This window comes from Oreochromis niloticus, linkage group LG10, assembly GCF_001858045.2.
Source record: "Oreochromis niloticus isolate F11D_XX linkage group LG10, O_niloticus_UMD_NMBU, whole genome shotgun sequence".
Taxonomy (NCBI): domain Eukaryota; kingdom Metazoa; phylum Chordata; class Actinopteri; order Cichliformes; family Cichlidae; genus Oreochromis; species Oreochromis niloticus.
The window spans coordinates 15919857-15941683 of NC_031975.2; the positions used below are offsets into that span (position 1 = coordinate 15919857).

General features: G+C 40.9%; 3 protein-coding genes across 7 annotated transcripts in view; all 3 read right to left on the reverse strand.

Moving 5' to 3' along the window:
• The window catches only part of dclk1a (doublecortin-like kinase 1a), a 48678-nt gene extending 44635 nt beyond the window's left edge, over positions 1-4043 (reverse strand). The window contains exons 1-3 of the mRNA XM_013266135.3: positions 3732-4043; positions 2770-3165; positions 1391-1740 (exon numbers count right to left, since the gene is read on the reverse strand). Of these exons, the coding sequence (XP_013121589.1) occupies positions 1391-1740; positions 2770-3130 (711 nt within the window). The 5' untranslated portion in view covers positions 3131-3165; positions 3732-4043. The remainder of the gene's footprint in view (positions 1-1390; positions 1741-2769; positions 3166-3731) is intronic.
• A 2155-nt stretch (positions 4044-6198) lies between these two features.
• Positions 6199-13792, reverse strand: ccdc169 (coiled-coil domain containing 169). 4 transcript variants are annotated; one of them, XM_025910833.1, is made up of 8 exons: positions 13669-13760; positions 13488-13583; positions 12646-12765; positions 12189-12229; positions 11007-11105; positions 10521-10574; positions 9627-9703; positions 6199-9258 (listed from the first exon to the last, which is right to left on the reverse strand). In XM_025910833.1, exons 2-8 carry the CDS (start codon positions 13564-13566, stop codon positions 9060-9062), a joined length of 669 nt encoding a protein of 222 aa, XP_025766618.1. In that variant the 5' UTR covers positions 13567-13583; positions 13669-13760; the 3' UTR covers positions 6199-9059. The 4 variants fall into 4 exon arrangements, with proteins under 4 accessions (XP_025766618.1, XP_025766617.1, XP_005463301.1 ...); XM_025910832.1 differs by having other exon boundaries at positions 6201-9258; positions 13488-13570; positions 13669-13792; XM_005463244.3 differs by having other exon boundaries at positions 6204-9258; positions 12646-12756.
• On the reverse strand, positions 12837-21521 carry sparta (spartin a). Of its 2 annotated transcripts, none has more exons than XM_005463245.4 (8): positions 21297-21521; positions 19954-20782; positions 18128-18322; positions 17256-17412; positions 16800-16994; positions 16539-16700; positions 15501-15591; positions 12837-14546 (listed from the first exon to the last, which is right to left on the reverse strand). In XM_005463245.4, the coding sequence occupies exons 2-8, from the start codon at positions 20749-20751 to the stop codon at positions 14309-14311; spliced, it is 1836 nt and encodes a 611-aa protein (XP_005463302.1). In that variant the 5' UTR covers positions 20752-20782; positions 21297-21521; the 3' UTR covers positions 12837-14308. The 2 variants fall into 2 exon arrangements, with proteins under 2 accessions (XP_005463302.1, XP_005463303.1); XM_005463246.4 differs by lacking the exon at positions 12837-14546 and adding an exon at positions 14700-15275 and having other exon boundaries at positions 21297-21519.
• Between the last annotated feature and the right edge of the window lie 306 nt (positions 21522-21827).

Here is a 21827-nt window from a genome sequence, read left to right on the forward strand (position 1 = left end):
TAAGTGGGCACTGGGCAAAAGTGTGAGTTTAATCCCCGACAGGAGGTTTCTTAAGGCAAACCCGATCCTAGGATTTTATTGGCTGGGCCTGCGTTCAAACAGCAGGTCACTTCCTGCTGGGTTAGCGGTGGATCATTAAATAGACAGTGTGGCTTCAGAAATGGGATCATAAACCAGTGCGAACACATGCAGATCAATATTTAGAGTTGGGATGGATGTTAGCACAGTGTATCAAAATGCCTATTAAGCATGAAAAGACCACAAGGCAAAGAGAATATTTGTTAAGACGAGTCAAACAGTGCCCTATTAGGAGATTATTACAGCTGTATGACACGAAGTAGCCAGACACCCTTCACATCCAGTACAATCTGTTTAACTGATGCTCCTGCCGGCGGTGCATTCAATAACTTACGACATGACCTAGAGAGAGGCAGAGAGAGAGACAGGGGGGAGCACGGACAGATGCACAGACAGAAACGATGATGATGATGATGTGGGCTGGCGTGAGGGATGGAGTTGGGGACATGAAAGCAAACAGGAAGAGACTGGAGAGTTAAAGCATGTCGGAAGTATAAGCTAAAACCTGACACACTGGCAGAGACGGCGTCTTTCTCTCTGCAGCGTCCTCTTGTTGACACACAGGCGTGAGAAGGAGCGCTTGATCTCACACGGCTGCCACGCAGGTCAAGTTCAGTGCTGTTTCCACACAGACATATAAAGAGGAATATGTGTGGTCCGCGTACACACACTACGTCTGCGTACACGACTGGTTTAAACCCTGTTCTTTTTATAGTGTCTGCCTCCCACCCACTGAGAGAGGAAGCGGGTTAGGTGGGTGGACTATCAAGGGGGGGGTATGACTCTGATTTCTGGCACACATCGCTGCAGCGTGGGTGAGAACTCAGACTCCATTCATAGATTTCTTTTTTTTTTTTTACCTTCATTTGACCTCTTTCAGTCTCTGTGCCGCTCTTTCCCTACACAGCTCCGGCTGTGAACGGGGAAATGTTCGTCATTCATAAAAGGCTCAGGAGCGTGTTCATTAAATATTTACACCCTTTTTTTGATCCCTTTACCAGACCATGGATCTTCAATTCCCTTCTCCAATCCAGTCTAAAACAGCCATATAATATCTCCCTCTTTTTCTGAGTGTCTCTCTCAGCGGAGACACTCATCATGTGTGACACATCTCCCACTGGCTCCATTGTGAGATTTAGTTCGAATTTAATGCAGGCTAACAACCAATGTCATCCACAATGAAACCAATTCAAAGCTACGTCTAATGTTCTATGATACCATACAAACACTGACAGGCTGCTTACCTTCTGCAAGCACAATTCTATTTACTCCATACAACTACAAATCAGTGAACCGTGTAAGGATTTCTCACCCGTTTGCCGTCCACCGTGTAGATCTTCTTCACCACTCCAGAGTCGAGCTTTATGGCGTCTGTGATGTCGGTCAGGACCTGTTCATAGGAATGGGCTGTTTTCTTGTTCAGGAGAATCCTCACTGCTTTCCTGGGCTTCACTCCGCTCCGCACCACTGTCACGAGCTTCGGACGGATGAAGTCCTTGTTTTCGCGACCCTCTGAGGCGGTGGCCTTGGTGCTCCCCAGAGACGGAAGCCCGCGGGACGATGCCGCCGCAGCCTTGACGTTCACCGACCAGTTGGGGTTCACGTTCTTTGTGTAATCCAACTTTTTGTAGGCTTCAGTCGAACTGCAAACATAGCTTTCACCTGATGGGGTGGGGGGATGGAAAAAAAGAGGGTATCAAAGATGGATTATTTAGAAAACAGCCGAACAAAAGAGATAATCTTTAGGCTTCTTTTGGCAAAAGAAATAGATTATAAAGAGTAAAAGCTATTGATTTGGGCTCTTGTGCAGCTTGTTTTGGGTGAGAATCTAAAGGCAAACTCTACTGAAGGGGTGAACACCATTCTTAAAAAATATACACTCTTATTTTTTCTGCTATATTCAGATCTGTGCATATAAAGGATATGATTAACATTGTTTTCAGGTCCATCAAACCATTCAGTGACCCCTGGTGCCCTTTAAATCCTGGAGGAGGCCACTCCCGTCACAATAGAGATGTGTCATCACTGGATGAATGCGATTACTCAGATCAGCTTTGTATTGATTTGAAGCGACCCTTCCCCTCAGGCGATAATTATGCCAGACTCAGAGGACCCTATCAATGTTGGGGTCAAAGGTTTTTTTTTTCTTTAGTGTTTGCACATAATCAACAGCCCATATCAACCAATCCTGCTGTCAACAGCTTATAGCTCTTCCTCTTTCACCCCTCCTGACCTAATGATATTGGCTTGTAACTTTTAGAGAGTAAAACAGATCAAGATAACCTGAGCCGACACACCGGATATCTGGATCGCCATCTGGCCATCAAAATGAGTTGCATAATCTTAAAGCAGTCATCTACATTGTGCTTACTGGGTTAGGCTTTTTTATGTGAAGAAATTCCCCCTAAAAGTATCGTGTACAGGCTGTTTTAAATTATCTATCATCTGGGCTTCTTACTTTACATTTACAGTCTTGTTTGTGACCTTACTCTATGCAACAGGAGGGGGAGCAGGGGAAGATCACATAACACCTCAGCTCACAGGTCAGGAAGTGTTTACTCTTTTAGAGAGTAGAAGAGAGGCATCCTATTATGTTAGATAACCACAAACATGTTGATAAGGTCATAGATGAGAGGAAGTGTGTCTCAGTGCTTTGAATTGTCACAGATATACATATGTATATATACTGACCTTCTACTAGCTGATCAATATTGGTGATTTTCTTTGACCCATCCAGGGTGTATATGGTCCGGACGCCCTGAGGCAGGTTGACATTGTCGGATAGGGAACGGGTCAGGTCCGCCAGCAGGGCGTCAAAGGTCCGGAACCTGTCAGCAGAAATGGCGTACACAATCCCATTGAAGTACCGGTCTCCGTTGCGGTAGAAGCGGACTTTCTTGGCTCTCTTCTCCGCACTCAGTGTCTTCAGGGTCCGGGTCCGGTACAGACTGCAGTGGGCGCTGTGTGTGGGACTCGGCACACCGTTCATCTTCGCACTAGAGCGGCTGTGCCTCTGACCTTTGTCCCGCTCGTCAAAATGCTCCATCTCCATTTCGCTACCGAGGCTCACAAGTACGGCAGTACTGTCTGGGAAACAACAAAGAGGAGGGGAGGTGAGGGGGGAGATAAAGTTTGAACTACCGAATAACAAACGAAAAGGAGGTGCCGAAAATGAATAGCCGACCCAGGAGAGGTTCGGAAGGCTGATATAACAGCCAGCCGGTATCCGTCGCTGGCGCACTGTCTCAAAATACCCCACTAATGACAGATTAAGTGCTCTTAAGCCGAGCAGTGGACAGTGCGCTTCTTGACGACCCACGCTGTCTGTGACAGTGCGCCCGAGCTACTGTGACGCGCAGATGGCTGGAGAGCCTCAGTCACGAATCGATAATAACATAACCCTATAAATATTCAGAAGAGCAGCAGCTGGACCAACATCCCTCCTGGGCCGGAGTTAAAACACAACATCGCGGTCCCGTTATAGATGCCCATCATTAAAATATGCCAGGTTATATTCTGCAGTCCCAGAAAGACTCGTTAAAAACATATAAAAGTGTGTTTCAAGACTTTGCAGCAAACCACAAATAAAATAATTAATCACGCTTGTATGAGATGATAATAATAATTTTGAAAAAGCAACTGCCCAGGCTTACCTACGCGAGCAATTAACGCTTCTGTGACGGTCACCTCCAGTCTGACTGACGCTTTAATTCCCAGCAGATGTGAGAAAGGAGTTCAGTGCGCTTGTCCCTGACACTGGACGCCGGTGATATGTGATGCTGTCCTGGCTGCAGCGTGTGAGCCCCCCCTGTGCGTCTCTTTGTTGTCCGGTTGATGTGCCCCACCACCAAACACCAGTAAATACGTGCGTGTGTGTGCTTGTGTGCGCGTTGTGAGAAAGCAAGCAGCAGAGGCTGGACTGGAAATGGACTTGGTAGCAGCTGCTTCCCCTCCCATTCTCTTTCTCTGTTTTTTTTTTTTTTTTACACCCACCCTTTCTCTCTCCTCCTCCACGTCACTCTGTCGTGATTTTCATTCGGTGCCCCCACCCCTCATTAGGATGCAACCACACGCTTCCCACCCGTGCTGGGGAGAATGTTGGTCCTGCACCCCACCCAGCCCCTCAAAAGCACGCGTCGGCTGAGGTGGGTGGATGGGGGTGTCAGCCCTGCTTTATGGCATTTTAAATCATCACTGTGGTGTTCAGTAAAGAGAGAAAACAGATATTTTTCTGTGATATTTTCCCAGTTCAATTCCTTCCTCATATTTCACATAAATCATTATTTATAACTTAACTGATCTAAATTGCAGCATTGTGTTTAACCCACATTTGCACGTGGGTTGTTATGTAATACTTTAACTCTATACACAAACCCTCTATACTCTATACACAAAGCTGGATTTCTTTTACTATGATGTACTGTTGTTGCTGTATAAAGACTTTCTTTTCCTTGGGAATTAAATGTATGGATGAGCTCAAAAGAGGTTCAGTTACACTGAATTCCTTATCAATGCAGAGAACTGAGTGATGTAAAAGATGCTGCTGTCTCGTTTCTTCCTACAAGCTCTGAAATTTGAGGTTAAGGCAGGAACCAGTCTCACAGTGCAGGAAGAGATAAAGACCGCTGACCTACATCATAGACTCCAGAGACTACAAAAATCCCACTCCACCACTCACTAATGAACCACACACATGCATGCGTGTATTATCTAACATTTATATGTGCCAGTGATGATGATAAAAAAAAGAAGAACAAGAAGCTGCAGTCAATTTCTCACATCTTTGCCATTCGTTTATTTTATTTACAGCGTTATGTTTTGATGATGTCACTGTCATCAGTAATAATACAGAGTCTGTCTCTGTATCTTTGTGTGTGATAGTGATAAAATCTGGCTTTAGTGTAGTGAGAAGTAATGGTGTTGGGGATCTTTTCTTGGTACACTTTAGGTCTCTTAGAACCAAGCAATGTTGAAACACCACAGCCTACCATGCTAGCCATGTCCATCCCTTTATGACCACAGTGCACCCATCTTCTCATGGCTGCTTCCATCAGAAGATGGGTCCTTCCAGCAGGATAACATACAATGTCCCAAAGCTCAGATCAACACAAACTGGTGTCTTGAACATGAAAATGAGTTCAGTGTACTCAGATGTCCTCCATAGTCACCAGATTTCAATCCACTAAAGTTCCTTTGGGATGTAGTTTAAGGAGGTTATGATGGATGTGCAACCAATAAATCTGCAGCAACTGTGTGACGCTATCCTGTCAATATGGACCAAACTCTCAGAGGAACGTGTCCAGCACCTTGTTGAATTTGCACCACGACAAAATAAGCATTGCTGAGAGCAATGTGTGTAAATGTGGGTCCAACCCAGTACTTGTACCTGATAAACTGCCCTATGAGTGCCCATGAATCCTTTACTGTGTGAGAGTGAAAGACAAATAAATACGTTTAAAATAAAATAATTTAAAAAAACAGACCTACAATTTTTTTTCTATTCTGGGGACTTTGTGTGCGTCACAAACAGAGAAGAGATGACAGTCCCAGACATAATGTGATTTTCACAAGAGAGTCAGATGTGTCAGATTTATCCATTTCCACATTTTTTTCAAATAACAGATGAGAGCACAGAGGAATGGATTTTGGTGTTGTGGTAGACTTAAAACAAACATATTTGATGTTAGAACTGACAAATTGTGAGGTACATTGTGAAAGCAGCTCTGTATGTCTTAGGATCATACAGCATCTTGCAGTTAGTAAGCAGCATTTCACAGTAATCAAGCATTTCAAACATACATTGCTTCCATCTACATTTGTGTCACCAGTGCCACTGACTAATTACAGACCGGGTGGAACAAAATCAGAATGAAATAGGCTTGGAAATACTGCATCCATACTAATTAGGTAAGTGCAATTCTTCATAGAGGCCAACTCTTCAAGCGTAACACAGCATGACTCGTAGCAGATATAAAGAGAAGCGTGTGTTGTTAAGACTTTTAAGCCTCCATGTGGGCATGTATGATTTTATTTGTAAATTATGTATGTAATCATAAAAACACATTTTTATGCCAAGCTCCTTTTCTCAGTGATGTGCATAACCGCTGCGTTTTGATTCAAATGTTAGAAAAACACAAAAAGCCATGATGTAGCACGCTTCTGCAAATACACCTCTGTGAGGTCATGATGAAGAAAGCTGAAGCTCAATCGGATGAATTTATGGACTGATAACTGATACTGAAGTCTCATCTGGAGTAATTAAAACCTGCTTTCAATTTACAACCTGTGATGTATTTTGATGCAATACTTGCACACTACACAGAAGGGTGTGTGAACACGTGTACTACCACAAAAGTGTGCGAGCCAACTGAATTAGCATAGTAAAGTAGCAGTATTGTGAATCATGGTGTTTTGAGAGTCGCTGTTGTGATTTGTCATTCTCTTTCACCTGTCAGGAGAAGGCATTTGGGTAGTTCCTCTGTGGCTGTGTGATTCATCGGCAAGATGCATTGAGCTGTGCTAAATAAAAAAAGCTTATACATGAAATTGAGAGGGCAGAAGACTAGAGACTAGTTAGAGGGAGAGAGTGGTACGCTGCAAATGTGCTCAGTGTTTCATGAGGCGATGTGAACTGGCTATGTCTAAATGAAGTCATTAATCTAAGATAAACAAGCTGTTGTGAATCACATTTAGAAGCGTACACCAAGTCAGCCATATCAAAAAGTAAATACCAGCCCAATAAACAAATTAGAGCATTAGGACTTGAGTTGATCAGGCGATACTTTTCAGAGATGGTTTACAGGGACAGAACAAAATCATTAAATTATACAATTTATGCCTATGCACGTTACATGGCATGTCCACTTTGTGATTTTGTTTTAATTCAGTGTAATTCAGCAAGGCTGACAAGAACTGAAACCATCCTACACGTTTCACAAATACAACTGAAACAGTGCTCTTGGTGTTTTTTTTGTTTTTGTTTTTTTTCCCCTATTCACTACTTCATCTCATATCAATAGAGTTTTCTGACACCCACATTTGAAAAGGTGGTCAGTAGGTGGGACATGGGCGACTGTTTGCTCTGTGGAGAAACTACAAGCAGCGAGAGCAGTGATGTGGTGCTGCATACGTAATGCAAATCGTAGGAGGTGTTAAAAAAAACTGCAGTGACACAAGAAATGTTCAACTTGGCAGGCTTCTGGCACACTAGACTCAGAGCCTTCAGCTTTTTTCTTGTCCTGAAATAAAGGCCTTAGCCAATAAAGTTTAAAAACCCCATATTTTAAACATTTCTCTTTTTAAATAATTCATCTCCTTGTTCAAAGAAACATGTAAGAAAACACTAAGCCCACACTTTGTTGTAAATGTAGCATTTTATAGCTTGACATCAGGTTAATACTGTGGTTACTGTATCAAATGAAAAAAAATACAAAAATAAAAACACAATACCAACTGCAGCAAATGGACAGGAAAACCGAAATACATCCACATTCATGTTATTAGGTACACCAGTTTAACTGCTTGTTAGCACAAATGTCTAATCGGCCAATCACATGAAGCATTTAGGCATCTGGACATGATCAAAGTGATCTAAGTTCAAATTGAGCATCAGAATGGGGAATAAAGGTGTTTTCAGGGACTTTGAATGTGGCCTGGTTGTTTGTGCCAGAGAGCATTTCAGAAACTGCCGATCTACTGGGATCTTCCCACACAACCATCTTGATAGTTTACAGAGAATGGCCAGAAAAGGAGAAACTATCCAACCAGCAGCAGTTCTCAGGTTGAAAATGTCTTGTTGATGTCAAAGGTCAGAGGAGAATGGACCGCTTCAAATTGAAGCCAACAGTAACTAAAATAACAAGAACAGCATCTCTGAACACACAACACATTGAACTCCATTGGCTCCTTGTTAAATTCAGAATCAAATCTAAAGGTCCATCTCATATTAAAGACCTCATAGTACAGTATAGAGCACTTTGCTCCGAGACTGCTGTCCCATGATGCACTGAGCAATTTTCATTCATTGACCTCTTCATACTCATTATGTGTTTATCCACCACTTTACTTTTAATCATTAGTCATTACTAATCTCTGGCTCTTTTCCACACTGTGTCTTTTGTCCTCCCCCCAACCCCCACCCCCACATCACCCCCAACCAGCTGCTGCAGGTGGTTGCCTCTCCCTGAACTTTGTTCTGATGGAAGTCTCTTCTGATTGTTGGGGTTTTCTCTGTATTATTGTGGGGTCTTTATCTTACAATATAAAGTGCCTTGTGATGACGAAGCACTATATAAATAAAATTTAACTGAACTGAAACAGAGGCTACAATTCATAAGGGCTCACAAAAATTGGACAACAGAAGATTGGAAAAATTAGTCTTCATTTCCACTGAAACATTCAGCTGGCAGCATGGATCCATCATACAGTTCAGGCTGCCGGAGGTGGTGTAATGGTGTGGGAGATATTTTCTTGGCACACGTTAGGTCACTAAGTATCAGTGCTGTATTGTTTAAACACCACAGCCTGCCTGAGTGTTGTTGCTAACCATCTGTTTATGACCACTGTGTACCCATCTTCTGATGGCTGCTTGCAGCAGACCATTGCATCATGTCACAAAGCTCAAATCACCTCAAATTGTACTCAAGTGTTTTCAACAATCACCGGATCTCAATCCAGTACAGCACCTTTGTGTTGTGGTGAAATGACAGATTTACATCATGGATGTGCAGCCAACGAATGTACAGCCACTGCACCGTGCAAAAAGGACCAAAATCTGTGAGGAATTATTCTAGCATGTTGTTGAATCAATACCATGAAGAATTAAGGCAGCTCTGAAAGAAAAAGGAGGTCCAGCTGAGTACTGGACAGTACAAAGTGTGCCTAATTAAGTGGCTGGTTAGTGTAGAAACTGCAGTATTTCAACATAATCACTCGCATTGTGAACTAAAGCATAACCATAAAAAAAGCAACATTACTAAGTTTTACGGATCGTGCTTCAGGTTGTGCTTAAGCGTGGGTAACCTGCTTTTCCTTTGTAATTTCTTCTCTTCTTTTCTCTCTGCTATTCTTCCACCATCACCTCCTCCTCTTTCTTTCACAAAGGCCTCGCCACCATCTTCTTCTCCTCCCTCTTTTCCTTTCTTAGAATCAGCCTCTGCCTTCCTGCCAGTCTGCTTCCCTCTAAGCAACAGGAGATGAAAGGGAGAAAAGTACAGTTTATATCTACCAAAATTGCTTTGATTAAAACAACAATGTCAGTGGCTTTATATAACAGTCATTATGTCAATAATAGTCTTAGAAAATGTCAGAATTTATTTATTTACAGCATGAATTTTTTGTCAAGCATGAATACAAAATTAAGGCGTCAAGGGAAAACTGATTTCAGTGACACATGTATTGCTTCCTCCCAAATTAATGAGTGAAATCAGAATTAAGTCAAACACCATAAAAATAAAAACTTTTGAGTGAAGCTCATTTTATAAAGCATGTTATTGCGCTGCAGTTTATGTTATTTTGTCCATAATCTGTGGGCCTTGTGCTTCACAGACCTCATTTGTTTGCTCTCTGGTGCCCTCTGTGGCTGTGCAAAGTACTGTCTTCTTTGAGCTTCATGGGTAGATGACAGCTGTAGGAGAAGATAACCGATTAGTAATTCAAGTCCACTCTAGACCAGGGGTGTCAAACAAAAGGTCCGTGGGCAGGAACTGGCCCAGTAAAGACTCCAATCTGGCCCACAGGAAGGCTTTGAAAAATGTGAAGAAGTGCATAGATTTTGAACTTTTAACTTTATTTTCATCAGTTTTACAGCTTTTCCTTTTGATACAGACCTCCCCTATGGCCACTGATATGGCAACAAAGTAGTTAAGTAACAGATAACAGAAAAGTTCCTCTTTTTCTTTGAATTAACAAAAACCTTGTTTTAGAAATATAGGACAGTCTGAGCAGGCAATGAGCTACCAGAATGTTTTCTGTAATGTTACACATTTATCATGAAGAAAAACTGAAATGCACAATTAAACTGACATTTTTGTATATTAAAGACATCTCAGTGATTAACTCTTCAGTTAAATGTCTTTTTCTGGTCTGGCCCACTTAAGATCAGAGTGGGCTATATGTGGCCCATGATGTAAAATGAGTTTGACATCCCTGCTGTGAACTATGGTCTCTAAAACACAGTGAACTCGGTTTCACTTCAGCTTGCGCTCTGCAGAAACCTGTTTTGTTGCAACATACAGAAGAAAGTCCTTGACTCGCTTTTTTGCCTGAGCAGACTGACCTGTTATATAACAGGAGAATAAATGAGAGCTGGATGAAAAAAAGCAGAAACACGGCATGCAGAGTATGTCATTAGAAGTATAACACTTACTGTAACACTTACCAGAGCATGTGTTTAGCAGTCATTAGTTGTTAACAGGTATTTGCTTAAGATTGTGACTGCTTACCTTAGCAATTTCTGACAAGTATGCCCGCCTTTCATCATTGGTTTTATGAAAAGCCTGAAATTTGGAAAAAACAACAAGATATACCATCACAAATTTGTATTCATGAGCCACACTTGTTCTATCAGGCAATAATCTATCTGCTCGTGGGTACAATGTGTGTATGTTTGTGTGTGCACTTCTCAAGTCTTCAATGTTAATGAGCAACAGATTACAACAGGGATTACTGACTGCACATGCTGTTTGCTAAACCAGCATTCAGCGAATATCTCTCTCTTTGTTGAGCAGAACAATAAACAAAACTAAATCTTTCTCAATCCACTGCTAATGGTGGCTACTCACAAGTAAACTATTTATTACCTGGGAAAAACTAAAGCTGCTTGTCTAAGAAATTTAAAAAAAAAAAAACATAAGTAGAAAAGCAGACATTGTGGCCTCAAACAATCCCTCTCAATGTTCTATGTCAAAAGGGACAGCTGGGAGTCACACCTTTCCTTCTTGTTCAATTTGAAGATGACAATCCATTAGCTGACTCTGGAGGTCAGATTTCTCCTCGGTCAGAAGCTTCAGACGTTGTCTCAGTGTTTCCTGTGCCAAAGCGTTCCCGTTAATTAGAAACAAATCATGACAAAGAGGCCACAGAGTACGAGGGTGTCACGCTGCTGAATTACCAATCAATTTGTTCTTGAATTGCACTGTCCTGCCTCGCGGGATCAAACAATAACAACATCGTTAATGCAGAAAACATGAGTACAAAAATGGACTGAGCTCATACATATTTTAATAACCATATAAACACATTAGCCCTCTGAAACAGTAAGATTTATAGCCCAGAAAAGACCAATAAGACCTTTGCAATTTTCTAGGTTTGGAACAGTCTGCTGCTTTTCATTGTGCACCTGAGAGCAGAGTGTTTTAGGCTGCAATACTATCAGTACCACTCTCTGAATATCAGTCTGATGTCTTTGGATCAGCCAAGTGTTCTTTTCTGCTTGGTTAAATCACTTTTTTTTTCTTCCTAATCATTAATTGTGTTAGAGTTGTATGCCACTAAGAGGATGCATTTTAAGCACTGAGATCACTAATCAGAAATATTCTTAGCCTCATTCTTTAGAGCTTTAGACATGGTAGCATGCTCTTGTATTGCTTACTTTACCAGAACACTTTCATTTACCTCCATATTAACAGTGTCGTGATAACATTCCTCTCACATGCTCACTCTCTCTTACTGTCATGCTCAGTTTGTCTAAAGACCTCCAGTACGCAATATTGTTTCCTTGGTTACACTAATAAGCATCTGTTAGCACTGCTCTAAGACATATGCACATATTTAGCCTGTATTTTGCAACCTTTGGTGTGCCCTAAAATATTGTAATTAGTGTGAATTACTCTCCCATGGTTTGTAATCCTGTGATTACAGTGCTGTGATTAAACTCTGGCTTATTCATCGTGCATCAGCAGGAGAATAGAGAGCAGCTGGCCTAACAGTCCTGGCTGTGCTGTCCACACTCTTTAACCGATTCTGTATCTCTGGCTCTATCTGGTGGTGTGTGCTTCTGTCTTACACTTGCAGCTCCCTCTCGCTTTGTCAAACTGTCCTTGGAAAAGAAATCTAATTTAACAAAACAGATAAAGACAAAACCTCAGTGGAAAATGAAAATTTGTGCTCACCACTGGCATGTCCTCAAACGACCGAATAGAAGCCAGTCGGTCTGCAAAAAAACAAGAGCATGCAAGCATTATGTGTGCATGCAAAATACTGTAAAAAGAAACTGCTCGAGATGAGTGGAAGTATTCCATCTTGTCTTATTTATTGCACTAAATGGAAAAAAAGAGTTTATTTGAAAAATCATGCATTTTAAAATGCATGATTGCATGATGCATCGAAAGATGCATAAAATGTTTTCCTCCCAAGTTGCCTATTTTTACATGAGCATCATCTTCTCAAATGCTTCATGTATTGGGAATGTTGAGCTCCTGTACTGAAAAGTTTCTGCAAATAACACTACTCTTGGTCAGGAGAAAGATAACCACACTATAGTGTGGTTACTTATGAACGCTTGTGAAAAACCTGCAACATAATGAACGTGCTTTCACAGTAAAGTGTTTTCAAAGCCTGGGAACTTACCGACAGGGTTTCCTCTTATGTCTTCCAGTCTCTCACGGATGAGTGAGATCTGCCTTTCCAACTGCCCATTTAGCTCTACCTGTGTCTCATACCTTGTCCTCCACTCATTTCCTGATACATCAGCAGAAACACAGAATAATAATATAGTCCTTCTGAGGACTGAAGACATTACAGACAACACCAAAAAAAGAGACATGTCCAACTTCTATTTCCTGGAGACAACTGCAGGTGGTAAACAGTACACACACTAACATACATTTAAACACTCACTAGACAGTTTATTACACCTGTTCAAGTGCTCTTTTGCACAAATATCTAGTAAAACAGGTTTGAGCATGTTGACATGCTCAAACCTGCGGAAGTTCATGAAAGATGATTTAAATGACTTGGAATGTTGGTTGTTGGTGCCAGACATGCTGGTCTGAGTATTTCAGAAATTGATGCTTTGCTGGGAATTGCCTACACAGCCATCTTTAGAGCTTACAGAGAATGGTGTACAAAAGGTAAGACACTGAACTGAACACACATCAGCAGCTAAGCCACAGCAGCAAGAGACCACACTGGGTGCCACTCCCGTGACCAGTGACTGTGGTGTCTAACTCCAGTAGAGGAGCTTTGGGATGTAATGGAACGAGGTTCACGTCATGTAGCCCAAAAATCTGCAGCAACTGTGTGATCCTATCATGTCAATATGGAGCAAAATCTCAGAGGATGATGTTTCCAGCACCTTGTTGAATCTGTGCCATGAAGGCAAAGGGGAGTCAGTACTGACGAGCTGTACCTAATAAACTGTCCTGTGACTGAAGAGTGTGTATTCTACCAATCACTTTAATTTTGCTCACCTTCCCCGTCAACACTGTGCAGTCTTTCTTGCAGTTCACTCATCGTACTCCGCAGATCAGACACTGACCCTTCAAGCATTTCTCTGCGACCAAGAACTAAGTTATGCTGTTCTTGCAGTGTGTAAGTTAAAATTTATTTAAACAAACAAAAAATGTGTTTCTGTTATTATTTCAGACTTACTTCATCTCCCTCTCCTTTTCCAGTTCCTCCTGCAGCCGTTCCAAACCGTATTTAAAGTCGTCGGTAGCTTTAGCCATGTTTCTGAAAAAAATCTAAGCTTTTTTGGTTTCTACGGAAACCGTCGTTTCCGGTGTTGTGCCAAAAAGTGATCGCCTGCCAAAAACTGATTTCCAATGTTTCCGTGTGCTTTTTTGTGGAATATCTTTGCGTATCTTGGTAAAGACACTTCCGTGAACAGGGTTTACAAAGGGGTTATACATAAAATTTAAAAATTACATGATTTTAAGTATCTTCAAGTTATTTATAGCAGTTTAAATACGAGCAATCAGTTTTTGGCAGACATTATATAAATTCATCTCATGCTTAAATGCGCCTAAAAATTAGAAAAACTTTTAATCACATTAGTAAAAGAATACATACATTACAATTCTGAAGACTTTCTGTACATATAACATGAATATCTGTATATAAAAGAAACATAGACTTAAATAAGTTAAAATTAGAAGCAAAACTCCATTCATTGTTAAATCAATTCTAGTATGTTCACATGTATATGACATGATATGTCTATTTTTCATAAGGTCCTTATGAAGACCTTAAAGACAAAACACACAGGAAGGCCTTAAGATGCATTGTAAATCTATTGTTTCTTCTCTCCTTCCTTGTTATTCTGTGCATCTTTTGCCTCATCCTCTTGTTCTTCCTTCTGCAACTCTTTCTCTTCATTTGAGTTTGCGACTAATTCCTTGGTTGTCTTCTTGCCGGCCGCCTTGAAAAAGGCTTTGATGCCCGCATTATCGATGTTGTTTGCAGTCACGCCAATGTTGATCACCGACTGGAGAGCAGTTTCTGTGGCTTCGCCTGCATTGCTGCCGTACCTTCACCATGATTAATGTGGTGAGGTTACAGAAGTGGTGGTAGAGTGGTGTGATGGAAGAAAATTAAATGAGCATGTGAACTGAAATCTGGGGCAAGTTTGTTTACTACAGTCATTCACATAAAAAGACAAAAGAATTAGGAAAACGCAGTCATATCATTATTTATAGCTGTTTATTAACAACAAACTATGGAAAATATCTACAGATAAATAGTATGAAAAGCATAAGCATCACCACCCAGCACAAGCTGACATGTAACAGTAACAAGGACAGACCCAGAAAGACACCTGATATTTATGTTGTGTCTACACAGAAGCCACAGCTCAAACAGAACATTAGCGCAGTAGCAACAACTCCAGGGATGTATTTGTCTACACAGGAGGTGTTCAGGCATAGTACTGAGTGTAAGCCACCTATGTTTTCAAAGCCATTATTGTTCTTTGCATAACACACAGGGAATTAAACATGAAGCATTAAAGCAGTGTTGCATTTATGGTGCTAGAGCAAGGAAAAACCCAAGTTGTTATCCTGTTTAGGCAAGGTTTTAAATTACAAAGAGTCATAACAGAAACCAAAACACTTTATGTGTCTGACATGTTGACAGTTTACTGTTGTGCACATTTAAAGGGTTGAGCAGGTACACTTGTTAGTTTACAAGCCTTTTCCTTTAGTCCGCCGTGCAGTCATATGTTTCTGGACAAGTTTAAAAGATTCTCTAAGCCCCTAAATCTGAAAAGGAATAGGTGTGAAAAGCAGGTCAGAGCACCAGCATACCAAGAAGAAAGAGGCAAAGTAGGTAAGAATCACACCGGTTTCTGAACCAGCTTGGTACTGATGTTTAAAGTGACCAAACAGGTTCAGAAACAAGATGGAAAAAAGAGAAACATTAATCCACTCATGATACTAAAGCATGAATTAAATATAGAGGCAGAAATGGGAAATATCTGAACTTACTTGTAAGTCACAGTTGAGACCGTCTCTGCTGCCACACTTTTACCAACAAGTTTTGCTCCAGTCTCCAGACTAGACCAAATGGTAGCCAAACCTAGTTCAAAATATCAAAGATTTTAGAAACATTATACTTTAGAAATTTAATGTGATAGAGCTAGTGCTAGTGATGATATGAGAATTGTATCAGTTTATGCACAACTTTGTAACAGATTAACATTTAGTGTCTTGAAAAAATCTTCCCTGCCCTCTCCTTGACTTATGTTTTTGCACATTTGTCACACTTAAATGTTTCAGATCATCAATCAAATTTTAATATTGGTCAAAGATAAGTAAGTGCCCTCTAAACCTAATAACTGGTTGTGTTATAGATGGAAGCAAGAACCGCAATTAAATATTTGTGATAACTGGCTACGACTCTTTAACATCACTGTGGAGGAATTTTGGCCCACTCTTTTCTGCAGAATTACTTTAATTCAGCCAAACTGGAGGGTTTTCCAGCATGAAGGGGCTCTTTAAGGTCACGCCAAAGCATGTCAATCAGCTTTAAGTCCAGACTTTCTCTATGGCACTTCAAGACATTTATTTGTTTTGTTTTTTTAATCATTCAGATGTGGACTTTCTGGTGAGTTTCAGGTCACTGTCCTGCTGCATAACTCAAGCATGGTTCAGCTTCAGGATGTGAACGGATGGACCGATATTGTCCTTCAGGATTTTTTAATAGAGAGCGTAATTGATTTCCATCAAGTTCTCCAGGTCCTGAAGCATCAACGCAGCCTCCAGCCCATCACACTACCACCACCATGTTTGACTATTAGTATGATGTTCTTTTTATGAAATCCTGTGTTAGCTTTATGGCAGATATAAGGGGATTCAAACCTTCCAAAAAAATTGTGTCATCAAGTCACAGAATATTTTCCCAAAAGTCTTGAAAATCATCAGGATGTTTTTTTTGTTAAATGTGAAACAAGTCTACTCATTTCAGTACTTTTTTTTTTACTGCACTGTAACCTTGTCGTGAAAATCCTGAAATCTTGTACATACCATGCACAGTGGTGACTGCTACAAACTTGGCTCCATCCATTTTGGAAGCTTGGCCATCTTCTTTCTTCTTCAAAGCTTCTGGAACCAGTTTTGCACCATGTTTCTTCACATGAGGTGCCATCTTTTCTGCCAGTTTTTCTGCCACTGTGCCTACACCATTCACTAAAGATACAGAAATGTAATCATTATTATTTTGGAAGAAGAGTTCAGAGATTCCATGACTTAAAAACATGATGTCTTGGATTATTTCATAGTGCTCACCCAAGAACTGGCTGACTCGAACAGCACCCCCAGTGGCCTTTCTAGCCATCTCCAGACGTTTGGTGGTACTGGGGCTGACCTCCGAAGGAGTCTCTTCAGGTGTGAGTTGGTCTCGAATCTTGGCTGCTCCTTTGTGAATAGCCCTACCAGTAACTTCTGCTCCTTTAACCAGTGACTCACTCAACCGAAGAGCTCCTATGGAGATATATTTGAGATGGTGAATGTACAACAGCAATGAAACTGTCATTTAAAAAATTTCTAATACAACTATATGAACAGCTATTTTAACAACATTTTCTTTGAAGCACTGAAGGGCATTACAAAGATAAACAACACCCACTAGTGGGCATTTTTTTAACAGAGGGATGTCTAATGTATAAGCACTCAATACAACACTCTGCAGGGATATATAAGTTATTTTTTCCCCTTCATTAGTACTATTGCTTATAAACTCACCTGTCAAGATTCCTTGACCCATCTTCTCACTCCATCCAGGAAGTGGTAGTTTTTCCTGCTCTCCTGCTGATGCAGTCGGTTCTACCTGCTCTTTTGTGGGATTAAGGGGGACTTTCGTACTCAAGTTGATTACCTCTGACTCTGTGCCCTCTGGACCCTGTTAAGTCAAAGGACAAAAACGGTGGGTGGGATGCTTTAAAAAAAAAAAAAAAGTATGCCCAAACACAGTAGATTTGGCGTGGACTATTTTTTTTACCCACAACATGACATAACCACTTGATTCCTCCTGTGTCAAAGAAGTGTCAAAGAAAAATGTGTTTCTAGTATATCTAGTGTAACAACTTAAACCAGCCACAACATGAGTTTTCAGTTTCCACAAAAAGGCTAAATTAATGTTTTTACTGAGACAACTCACTAAGACCCAGTGAGTTTGTTTTGCATTGTTTCCAGGTATTGAATCAGGGCTTGTTTTAATCCATGAAAACCATGAAAACTGACTTGACAAACTGCTTTGAATGTAGAGTTTCAGAAGGCTTTTAATTCAGTTTGACAGTAGTTTTACAGCTAACCCATGTGAGACAATAAGACAGGTAGAAAATGGAGAGATCAAATCATTACACCCTCACATACCCAAAGATCATTTTGGGGCAAAAATAAACAGCAGGCCTCTAACAGCTTCATCTTCCCTGTACTACTTAGCAAATTGACATGTATATGTATGTATAAAATTTCCATGGCGCCATCAGGAGCTACTACCTACAAGGTCTTTCTGTTTCCAAACCAGCAGAAACATCCTATAAATAATGCGCCAAAGCTCTGCTCCAATACATACACACCCTTGCATTTGTTTCCTAAAGAAAGTAAAAGCTGACCTGGATCCTGAATTCAGCAAGCTGTGATAGGAGGTCCTGAAAAGTCTGCAGGTCTGCAGGAGGCAGTTCAGAAGACAACACTATACCCGCATAGCACCCTGGCATCTCTGCCAAGGAGTCAGGGAACATGAAGATCCCGGAGTTAGCCAGCAGCACTGGGGTGTCCTTTGTCAGTGGGTACATCCAGTCGCATACCTGGAAAACACAATGACATTAAAATATGTTGGTGATGAATGTTAAGAGCCCTTGAAGTCAGATCCACACCGTTGTTTATAACAGAAGCCTGAAATCTTCAATATTACACAGAGTGAGAAATGACAACATCTGCTGAGTCTTTGTTTCCATGAGGGGGAATATATCCCATATGCAATTTATTTCATCAGATAACTTCACTGAAAGATGTTGTAAGATGTGGTTTGAAGGGGTTCCTGAGGGTTCGTAATGTCTGTTTCTCTTTTGAGCACAAAACTGTACTGTCATTTCCAAGTATTTACAATGCCCTCTAGTCTTTTTATAGACACATTGCAGGATTTAAGGATTCAGGATTTATGTCACTTCTCAACTGAGGCAAAATACAGACACTTGCTGCATCGTACCACTGGTATGCCGGCTGACAGCATGACCCCTGTGAGGGCGCAGGACACTAAACAGCAATACAACAGAAGCGCAGAGTCATCTGTTAATGGGACCATTGTCTTGGCCCAAAACAAAGCACGGACAGAATACAGGAGCAGCCCACCAGCCTGGTCGGGTGGGAAACAAGAGTCATGGGTTGCAGTGCAGTTTACAGCACAGCATAATACAGGCTTTGTAGAGGTGCCAGAATAGATTGGTATTTTATATAAACTCAATACAAAAGCCACACACAGAAGGTTGCCAGAAAGCACAAAGTAAAAAGGATATGAATGGAGATAAAGTAGATAAAGTCACACTGTTGCATAGGAACGATTAAGCAACTAATGTCCGCTCTGTAGATGAACAAGCTATAATAAGTCTCAAATGAAAACGTTACAAACCAGCAACAGTAACATGCCATTCATTTAAAAGTCTAATAAATAGTAAGCATTTGTACTTTGGCAACCAGTTTCATCTGCAACATTGCTGTTTCAGTGTAACAACAATGACGGGATTGCAAGCTGAGGGTGAAACATCTATCAATTAGTGGCATGATTAAAAATGAATATGTAACTATTTACAAAAAAAAAAAAAGATAAATGTTCAAGTCATTTTTCCAGGAAATAAATACATCAAATCCAGCATTTGTTGCTAAAAACAGGTGCAAGAAATAAGTTAACAACACTGCCTTTTTAGCACTCAGTTCCAACATTTTGTAGACATACATATTTATTGTTGAACTAAACATATCCATATACTGCAGTCTACAAAAAACTTAATTAAGACTTTATAATAGCATAATTCACTAACAAAAGTGGCACCTTTGAATTTTCCTCACACTACATTACTATAAAAAATAAGTATAAATTATATAAACCTTGCATATAGCATAAATTATAATATGAAACATGAATCCTACACTGTCTTATTAGACTTGTACATAAAAAATACATTTAAAAGGTGTATGTTTTTTTTTATTGTAGGGAACGTCTCTTTTGTTTTGGGTGGTTAAGGAATGTGTCAAAAACACGTCATCATTTGTAAAGGGAACATTTCTTTGACTCAGAGTTATGAAACGCTTCTCAAAGAGAAGAAACATTTCCCCTGGGGTCACACCTACTTGCTCTTCAGGACACACGCCCAAATAAAAATGCTTTTCTAAAATACACACTCTCACAGGTTTACATACACTTAACAACAAATCTACTTACATGTAAAAACACTGCAGGTTTTTCAGCAGGGGAATCCTGCTGACTGTTCACCACAATGATGCGAAGGTAGCCTGGAGAGGAGAGTGAGCTGACTTGCCCGTTTGGTGCCACAAAAAACAGCTGCACTCCAGAAGGGATGCACAGCAGTTCAGTTCCATTTTCTCCGGCTACTGCTCCAGTCTGTCTTCCTGGACAAAAGCCACCTTCAACAGGAGCATAAGCCAGAATACGGTGCCCATCTGTGGGCTGTGGTGTGTACGCTGGAGGCTGCTCTGCTGGACTGGCCATGGCTATAGTCTCTGGAACCAGTGCAGGGAGTGTGTCTGGAGCAGGAGGGGAAGCAGGACTGACAGGGACTGTGTTGGGGGTTGGGACAATGTTGTGGGTGGTAGAAGGTATGGTGGGGTAGAGATGGTGGACAGAGCTTTGGGGAGGCTGGCCGCTAGGTGCTAGGTCTGGATAAAGTTGGGGAGCAGAAAGATCTTTCAACAGCTGGTCCCTCTGGTTTGCTGTTATAAGCTGAGATGTTTCCAGGTCAGAAAGGTGGATCTCAATTGTCTTCAAAGTATCCCTCATCTTCTGTTGAAGCTGACGGGCTGTGTCCCAGTTTGCTCCCTGCTGCCGCTCCCCTCCAGTGGGAACCTCCAGTCCCTGAGTGAGGTGCAGCCGACCCTTCCTGTAATACTCGAGGGCCTCGGCTCTTTTCTCTGCCTCTTCTGCAGCCAGTCCACGACTCAAAGAATGAAACGCCAGCTCATACTGGTCCCTGATGAGCAGCAATTCAGCAGGTTCAGCCATCGCCTACCACTGAGGAAAAGGCGCAAGAAAACTAGAGAGGAGATAATGAAAGCTTGTTAGCTCTCTTCTGACAGGAATTTTGTTTTTAAATCACTGTAAAAAAAAATAAATAAAAGAAAGAAAGAAAGAAAGAAAGAAAGAAAGAAAGCTACTATTTTCTGTAATAACTGACTGACATTAATAACTGGTTGCTTATAGCTTTCTAACGTCTGAAGTTCAAAGTGTGTGTATAGTACCTGTTCTAGAAAGAAAATGTAGTCAGTGGCACTAATTCACAGCTTACGGACTCTGACAGCAGAGTTTATGAGTTACGTGAGAAAAATCTCAGCAATGTAACTGCAGCTGTTGGCAACAGAGAGGTTAAACGGCAGGTTTTACCTGAACAACAAGACCTGCGTGCGAGCTTTCTAAAGCCCTCACTTACCTGGGTTTTTAGCTACATAAGAAAAATGTTGTTGTTCCAAAAAATTATTTTCGTGAGTTTCGTGAGTGCCTTGTCACACATCACCGGGAGACTACTAGGAAACTGAAAGTTGGTGACTTACCTTGGCCTCCGAACTTTAATTACTGCCGAAAAAGAAAAAAGAATACTATTGCTTCAAAATGCTTCAAAGAGACGTAATTTGAGTCTTCAAGTGTTCTTCTGACATTTAGGTTTGAAAATCCCCTCTTCATATCAGTTTTCTCTTAACTCTGAGACGTCCCCTCGCGCTCCACCAGCTTCGCGCATCAAAGTAATCGGGTAGGCGCAAGAAAAAAAAAAACGCCTTCCGCCCAGTCCTTTCAAAATAAACTCCAAACCGATGGCCCGTCTTTTAACTGTTGTATATGCCTCGTTGGTCTAAAATCTACGAAACATATGTCAAACCCGTCTGAATGATGATGATATAAAGCCGTTTAGACCAAAAAATCACGGACTTTTATATATCCTTTATTTATTTCGTTAAAAAGTCTAAGTTAAAATTAAAGATGTCATTTTTACATGACAAATTAAAAACGCCGAAAATCCCGGTGTGAAATTTAATTGACAGTTTAATGCACAATATTTAAACATTGCAATTTAAATGCATTAAGAA

What these genes read in the sequence shown, in the direction of transcription:
- sparta (XM_005463245.4), bottom strand. Translation starts at nt 20,751, where the DNA reads ATGGCTGAACCTGCTGAATTGCTGCTCATCAGGGACCAGTATGAGCTG. An exon ending in AACCTGCAGTGTTTTTACAT is followed by an intron (nt 18,323 to 19,953) that starts GTAAGTAGATTT and finishes TGTGTTTTCCAG; the next exon opens with GTATGCGACTGGATGTACCC. An exon ending in TCGAGTCAGCCAGTTCTTGG is followed by an intron (nt 16,701 to 16,799) that starts GTGAGCACTATG and finishes CTGTATCTTTAG; the next exon opens with TGAATGGTGTAGGCACAGTG.
- ccdc169 (XM_025910832.1), bottom strand. Translation starts at nt 13,745, where the DNA reads ATGGCTAAAGCTACCGACGACTTTAAATACGGTTTGGAACGGCTGCAG. An exon ending in AAATTGAACAAGAAGGAAAG is followed by an intron (nt 10,575 to 11,006) that starts GTGTGACTCCCA and finishes TCCAAATTTCAG; the next exon opens with GCTTTTCATAAAACCAATGA. An exon ending in ACTTGTCAGAAATTGCTAAG is followed by an intron (nt 9,704 to 10,520) that starts GTAAGCAGTCAC and finishes CTTCTCCTACAG; the next exon opens with CTGTCATCTACCCATGAAGC.